A 7885-nucleotide genomic window follows, 5' to 3' on the forward strand; every position below is an offset into this window, starting at 1 on the left:
GAAAATGGCGGCTCGTTGCAACCGTCGCCATCTACGCATAAAGGGAACCACTAGCATCAAGAAAAAATAAAAAATAAAAAGTGACGTCACAACCGGAAATGTCAGTGACGTCAAGATCTTATGCTGCTTGGCGCGAATGTTTGAAATTCTTCAGTGTCCTGCATTTCGACCGCTACGCCAGCAGCTATATTTCTTTTGAGGCTGAGGCGAGCTTGCCACTCGCCTCAGCTGAAGCATCAGCGTGTCAAAAAACTACAGGAGTGGCGTATGTCTTAATGTGATAATAATTAGGCTGTTATTGACGGCAATTGCTCCAGTAGCCTCCTTATGAAGGTGAGCGAATAGGATGGAAATAAATGACACTGCCAGAGAGGTTTCAAAACCAACTTCACTCTTATTCGTCTAGAATAATGCAACCAATATAATTGACCAAACAAAACTTGTTTCAGTGGATGAAAAGTACTCTACGCAGCACACAGTCGTAATGTATAGCAACATATGTGAACTCTTTTCACAGAATCATTCGCAATTCCGTGGGACACCATGTTTTCATATCCATCAGTTATCAGATAAGACAATTAACATTGCCCCACATTATCATTTAGAAAACATTTGACTTACTAACATTGCTTCCCGTCGAACATTCAGAGCCTGTGTTACGGAGAGTGAAAGAACATTGCGCTACGTTTCTTCGCGGAGCGTTCCGCATTTATCGTCACGACGAGAGACAGCGCGTCGCATGCCGCAGCGGGACCTTGTACGATAACAAAAGGCCTGCACTCACACATTTCGCCAAAGAACGCCGTGCGCTAGGCTACGCATAGCTTCAAGTGAAACGCACGCCACACTTTGAACAAGAACTCAAGGAAAAAAAAAGAACTCGGATGAAATCGCCGCATTCTAGTGAGCAACGCCATTCCGCACGACATAATAGCTAGATTGCAGTCTTGCCAACTCTTGCGCCGGAATCATTGGTTGGTAGGGGTCACGACAACAAACTAATAAATTGTGAAATAGAAACAAAATTATCATTTGTTCTTTTAGTACAACAAGGAATATTTGAAACGGAATATTTACTCGAATGACAGTATTCGGATGCAAAATGTTCGGTCATGTTTTTTTCACAGAGATTTCCTAGTTTCAGTTTTTACCTTGAGCGTCCATAATATTACCCTCAATAAAATCAATGCAAAAAAAAAAACTTGGAAAAAAAGCAACTTTCCATTCGTAAGCTGTAACCGAACTCACGGGCCATTAAGTAAGGCCATTAAGCATGGCCATGACATGGGGTTATTTCTGCCCCTTTAGAAGGCCAGCACTTTAAATACTTCACTTATAATCATGCACTCATCCACGTTCTGAACTTGGCTCAACAAAAAGGCCGACTTGCACGATGAATAGCATGAAATAAACTACTCACGCCTCACGTCTCTGATCTGCCACGAGAAAAGGTTTATACGCAGGTGCTCAATTAAGGTTGCATATACGAACACAAAGTTCACTTCAATGGGTTAATATCATAGATTTAGGGAAGGCACTCAGGATATGCCGCTGTACAGTGCACGGCTTCGGCTACCGGAATCCCGTATACCCAACATGTTGCAACTTTATCAGAACATGCCCTGAACCTCACAGACGTGATGAAATTTGGATAACTTATTGAAAGGTGGCGTAAATGTGTACATGGAATCACATGAAGAAAGACGTTTGACATGATATTATAATGTGTCACAAGTGCCGGTAAAAGAATAACAACATAGATCCCGTGGGGATCTATGTTGTTATTAGGGTACGGCGGAACCAACAGTGGCATGTGGCTGACCACGCATCTGTTTTGCATTGCACAGGTCGTTTTGCTTGGCATCTCTGAATCAACAGACCACGGCGTGCAAGCATGTGGCCAGCGGCGATTCGACGTCGATGGCTTGCAGTTTTTCACTGCAGTGGAACACTTATCAGCCTACTTATCCTCTGACGACACCGTGCTCATGGCGCCCCCAACCGGCTACAACGGCATGACGTCATCGGCAAGCTGCAATATATACAGGAAGCCGCACAACTTCGTCTTTTGTGGATACGGCGGAACCAACAGTGGCATGTGGCTGACCACGCATCTGTTTTGCATTGCACAGGTCGTTTTGCTTGGCATCTCTGAATCAACAGACCACGGCGTGCAAGCATGTGGCCAGCGGCGATTCGACGTTGATGGCTTGCAGTTTTTCACCGCAGTGGAACACTTATCAGCCTACTTATCCTCTGACGACACCGTGCTCATGGCGCCCCCAACCGGCTACAACGGCATGACGTCATCGGCAAGCTGCAATATATACAGGAAGCCGCACAACTTCGTCTTTTGTGGGTACGGCGGAACCAACAGTGGCATGTGGCTGACCACGCATCTGTTTTGGCATTGCACAGGTCGTTTTGCTTGGCATCTCTGAATCAACAGACCACGGCGTGCAAGCATGTGGCCAGCGGCGATTCGACGTTGATGGCTTGCAGTTTTTCACCGCAGTGGAACACTTATCAGCCTACTCATCCTCTGCCGACACCGTGCTCATGGCGCCCCCAACCGGCTACAATGGCATGACGTCATCGGCAAGCTGCAATATATACAGGAAGCCGCACAACTTCGTCTTTTGTGGATACGGCGGAACCAACAGTGGCATGTGGCTGACCACGCATCTGTTTTGCATTGCACAGGTCGTTTTGCTTGGCATCTCTGAATCAACAGACCACGGCGTGCAAGCATGTGGCCAGCGGCGATTCGACGTCGATGGCTTGCAGTTTTTCACCGCAGTGGAACACTTATCAGCCTACTTATCCTTTGACGACACCGTGCTCATGGCGCCCCCAACCGGCTACAATGGCATGACGTCATCGGCAAGCTGCAATATATACAGGAAGGCGCACAACTTCGTCTTTTGTGGGTACGGCGGAACCAACAGTGGCATGTGGCTGACCACGCATCTGTTTTGCATTGCACAGGTTGGTGCTTTTACGGTTTCTACCGTTTCAATCCGTAGTGATGTTCGTGGTATTGTGGTTCTGCCGTGCCCCCAACAGTGCCTTGGTATCATGTACGACTGTTTTCTTGTCTGTAAGCTGCTAATTTGTGGTGACGTAGAAGAGAATCCAGGCCCTACGCAAAAGATGTTCGAGGAATTGCTGGAAGGCCAAAGGGCCATCACTAAAGAATTAACAGAAATTAAAGCTTTGGTCACTAACAACGTAAAACTGATTAATGACCTTCAGAATACGATTGAGATTAGGAGTACGTTAATTTCATCGCCTGCTAGTCAAGATGAGCAGGTTCAGACCACTCTTAAGACATTTGAACATGTTGTAAAGTTTCAAGCAATGAAACTCACTGACCTAGAAGACAAAAATAGAAGGTCAAACCTAATTATACACGGATTGCCTGAAAGTCCTGAGGAAACAGAAGCTGATCTGAAGGAAAAAGTTGTTTCTGGCATTTTTAAAGATACACTGAGCGTGAGCTGCGGGTCGATAGGACGCATTCATAGACTCGGTAGGCAGCGCGGTAAACGACCTGTAATTGTTTATCTGCAAGATTTCAATGAAAAAAAAGGAAATATTCAAAAATGTGAGGAAACTGAAGGGATCTTCTATATTTATTCAGAATGATTATTCGCAGGCTACGTTAAAAAAAACGAAAGCTACTCTGGGAAAGTGCTAAGGATGAAAAAGCTCAGGGCAAAAAGGTAACTTTGCTCCATGATAGGCTTAAAGTGGATGGTCAAATCTTTGAAAGCATGACAGGGATGCTCGGTATCAAATAGGCAGTTGCGCATGATCAACATAAACGCGCGTAGTATACGCAATAAAATTGATTCGTTAGAAATTGCTTTAGTTCAACATGATCCACATATCACAGTCATTACCGAGACGTGGCTCCGCGATAAGATAGATGAAGACATTTTCCCTGTTGAGTACAAAGTATATCGTAAAGATAGAGCTTCAAGAGGAGGAGGTGTTGCTGTACTTATTAAAAACAACGTTGAATCTTCCTTATTGGGCGATATTACTGATATTGAAGGCTTATGTATCAAGCTCTCATGCTGGGGTCATCAATTTATCTTGTACGCGTTATACAGACCCTCATCTAGCTCCGGATTACTTCAGAAAATTAGATCATATGTCGCAATATTTGAAATATAAAATCTTAATCATTGGTGATCTTAACCTACCCGGTGTTGACTGGGATGGACTACAGGCCCTTGAAAGTTTTAACAGACACGTTAACGTTGTTTCTAACATCATGCTAGCACACAACCTAATGCAAGTTGTTCGTGAGCCAACCCGAGAACAGGGAACATGTAAATCGGTTTTAGATTTATTGTTTCTTCCGAGAAATTTTTCAAATTTTACGGTCTCTGTAGAGCAGGGACTGTCAGACCATCATCTTGTTAGTGTTTCCTTGTCGCTTAACTCTCACAGTAAACAAACGAAATCATTCTCCTTAGTTAGGGATTATTCACGTGCTGATGACGCAAGCATTTTAGAATACATGGATCGTTGCCTGTTTGATTTCAATGACAATGATGTCGATGTTCTTTGGTGTCAATTTAGAGATATGTGCCTTTGTTGTTTAGATACATTTGTGCCGAATAAACGAAAAAGAATTCATAAGCAGACGCCCTGGATGACGCGTAACCTCATTCAACTGAAACGCAAGCTTAAGCGATTAAAAAGGCGACATGTGCAGTCACCTTCAGTGATTGCACTGCACGAGCAGGTAGCGCATGCTCTATGAGCATCTAAAGATAATTATTTTCAAACGTTATTGCCAAACTTCATAAAACATGACCCAACAAATTTCTGGACTTTCATAAGTGAGCAAAAGAAACCTGTCACACAGCTTAAATTTAATGATCAGATGATTTCAGACTCAAGAAAAATTGCGCAACATTTTAACACATATTTTCATAGTGTGTTCTCACAAGCTATCATGTGCCAATCCACGACTTCTGCTTCGACATATGACGTATCATTTATTTCCTATCCGGGTGTATTATCGCTATTGTTAAATCTGAATGTCAAGAAGTCGTCTGGTTGTGATAATATTCCTAACACTTTTCTCAAGCGATATGCTGAAACTGTCGCGAAATTTCTTGTTATATTATTCAGTACGTCGCTGGCAACTGCTAAATTACCCGATGACTGGAAGACAGCCCGAATCGTTCCTGTTTTTAAGAAAGGAGACCGTCTTCTGGTACAAAATTATCGTCCTATTTCCATAATATCGTCCTGTTGTAAATTAATTGAACACATTATTGCTAAACAAATTAATCAGTTTCTCGAGAAAAACTCAACTTTAACGCCTCACCAACATGGTTTCAGAAAAGGATGCTCAACAGTAAGCCAGCTAATTACGGTGATTCACTCACTAGCCTCTGCTCTTGACACTAACGGACAAGTAGACATGATTCTTCTTGAATTTAGCAAAGCATTCGACCGTGTACCTCATGATTTACTCGTAACAAAATTAAGAAATACAATGCTTCCACCGATCTTTATACATTGGATTACCGATTACTTGGGAAATCGTAAACAGTATGTTGTGATCGATGGGCAACAGTCGGACTGTCTACCGGTGACATCGGGAGTACCGCAAGGTAGTGTACTCGGACCGTTACTTTTCCTTTTGTACATTAATGATCTTGTAAATGCAGTTGACTCCAGCACTAACATCAGACTATTTGCTGACGATTGTGTTTTGTTCAGAGAAATAAATTCCCATAACGATCAACTTCAACTTAACAACAACTTAAAGAACATTTCAGATTGGTGCAACATGTGGGGAATGCTCCTGAATACGGAAAAAAGTGTCGTCTTACGAATTACACGCAGAATGAACCCACTAAAGCACACTTATAAACTAGGTTCGTCAGTCCTACAAGAAGTTACTAACTACAAATACTTGGGAGTCACCATTACTAACAATTTGTCATGGAACATTCATATTGACAACGTATGTGCATCAGCCTTTCGTAAACTATGCCTACTCCGACACAAATTAAGAAACGCCCCGGCTAGTGTAAAACTTTTGTGCTACATATCCTTTATTCGGCCCATACTTGAGTATGCATGTGTCGTCTGGGATCCCTTTACTGAAGTAAACATTAACAAACTCGAAAGAATACAGAGAAAAGCAGTTCGATTTATTTTTTCCAAATTTTCGCAGTTTGATTCTCCCACGGAACTTATGTTAACAAATGATATACAGTTACTAGCATTACGAAGAAAAAAATTGCGCCTTGACTTTCTTGCGGCACTTATTAGCAATAAATGAATTATTGAGCCATCAATATATATTAAACCTTTAACAACTAGACACACCCGGCACCACCAACCTCACACTTTAAATCCATATTTTGCACGAACTGAGGTGTTCAAATATTCCTTTTTTCCACGAACTATTAATGACTGGAACTTGATGCCGTCCCCAATTGTACCTACTACTGATTGACATGTGCTCTTTTTCTTTTTCTTGTGTTTATTCAAATGCTTATGTACACACCCTGCTTGGACCTGTGCAAGGTCTGCAGTATTGTATAAATAAAATAAATAAAAAAAAACAAGATGATCATATGATACATTCTACTGGGCTACTTGAAGTCATGCACGTGGATTTTAGTGAACTGCGAAAGAAAAAGTAAGGCGTTAAAAAACAGTCATTCTTCTTTGCTATTGATGGATGCACGAGAATTGTGGCGGTAAAAACCCGAAAGGAAGACGGTAATTCTGTCTCCGGAGTGCTTTATAGACGAACGTTAAAAAAACACAGCAGCTTTGGGCGCTGACAATGTGGACTCATTTCACAGTAGACTCGCAGAATATAAACTTATAAAATGTCTAAAGGTTTGGTTTTAAACTGCATTCTCTGCGGAGGCGGATGCTATCGAAGGAGGAATATTGAGATACATAAAGCCACTTATCGCAATGTAAACAGATTTCCAGGGCGCGTAAAAGTGCGCCCCGAAAGTAGCAGCTGCCCACCATGACTGAAACAAAGTGGCTCTACGCGTCAGCCTTTTGAATAAGCGCATGGCTCCCTAACGACCTCACATTGGGTCTTGTAGACAAGATCAGATAACATGAAATGGTTGACCCAACAGAAGAACGACAAAAAAAATTACGGACAAAGGTGAAGCGATAAATTCACAACCGACGTCCAAGTCACCTTCCTTCACCCTGGTAACAGGAGGGGGAACGAGATAGGACAAGCGATCACTTCCAACTGACGATTCATTGTAAAGTTTATAATATTTACGCATGCCTACAAAATATTACATAAGAAGGTTTACATGAAGCAAGCCCTGATGAATAACTTTCGCCTGCATCGAAGATAGGTATCAATTCTCAATCTGGATTAAACTAGCCCAGTCAGCCACCTTGCTAAGTATTGAAGAGGGTTAGATTTCGATTTTATTTTATGTCTTCACTAAGCAGATGCAAGAGAAAGTGCCGGAAAAGAAAGGGCAACTTGTCGCCCGCGTCAGACCAAATCCACGGTTACCCCGGGGGTTGCTCTGCAATACGTTGCTCTATGAATTCTGTCTGCCTCAAAATGGCTTGACACGATCAGCAGTGGCCTATCTACACTCTATGCCCCCCAAAAACATAACAAAAAACAAAAACAAAACAAAGAAGAAAAAAAAGACTTCCTTCTTAACCAGCCCTGCAGGCATCGAACGAGGGCGTCGTCGTAAATCTAAAGTGCCTTTTCTGCCTCGGGTATATGCTCAAGAGGGGATCACGTAAATGGTGCGCTCACTAGGCGCTTTATTTTTTTTTTCGTATATAAAAAAGGCAGTAGTTGGCCTTTCGATGTCCCCCCCCCTTGTTCACAACCAATTCA

General features: G+C 42.5%; 1 protein-coding gene across 4 annotated transcripts; it reads left to right on the forward strand.

The window, feature by feature from the left end:
• The first annotated feature begins 1793 nt into the window (after positions 1–1793).
• Positions 1794–3763, forward strand: LOC125945976 (uncharacterized). 4 transcript variants are annotated; one of them, XM_049668422.1, is made up of 2 exons: positions 1794–2215; positions 2503–3763. In XM_049668422.1, exon 2 carries the CDS (start codon positions 2560–2562, stop codon positions 3646–3648), a length of 1089 nt encoding a protein of 362 aa, XP_049524379.1. In that variant the 5' UTR covers positions 1794–2215; positions 2503–2559; the 3' UTR covers positions 3649–3763. The 4 variants fall into 4 exon arrangements, with proteins under 4 accessions (XP_049524379.1, XP_049524378.1, XP_049524376.1 ...); XM_049668421.1 differs by having other exon boundaries at positions 1794–1930; positions 2217–3763; XM_049668419.1 differs by having other exon boundaries at positions 1794–1930.
• The last annotated feature ends 4122 nt before the right edge of the window (positions 3764–7885 follow it).

Source organism: Dermacentor silvarum, chromosome 5 (assembly GCF_013339745.2).
Source record: "Dermacentor silvarum isolate Dsil-2018 chromosome 5, BIME_Dsil_1.4, whole genome shotgun sequence".
Classification (NCBI taxonomy): domain Eukaryota; kingdom Metazoa; phylum Arthropoda; class Arachnida; order Ixodida; family Ixodidae; genus Dermacentor; species Dermacentor silvarum.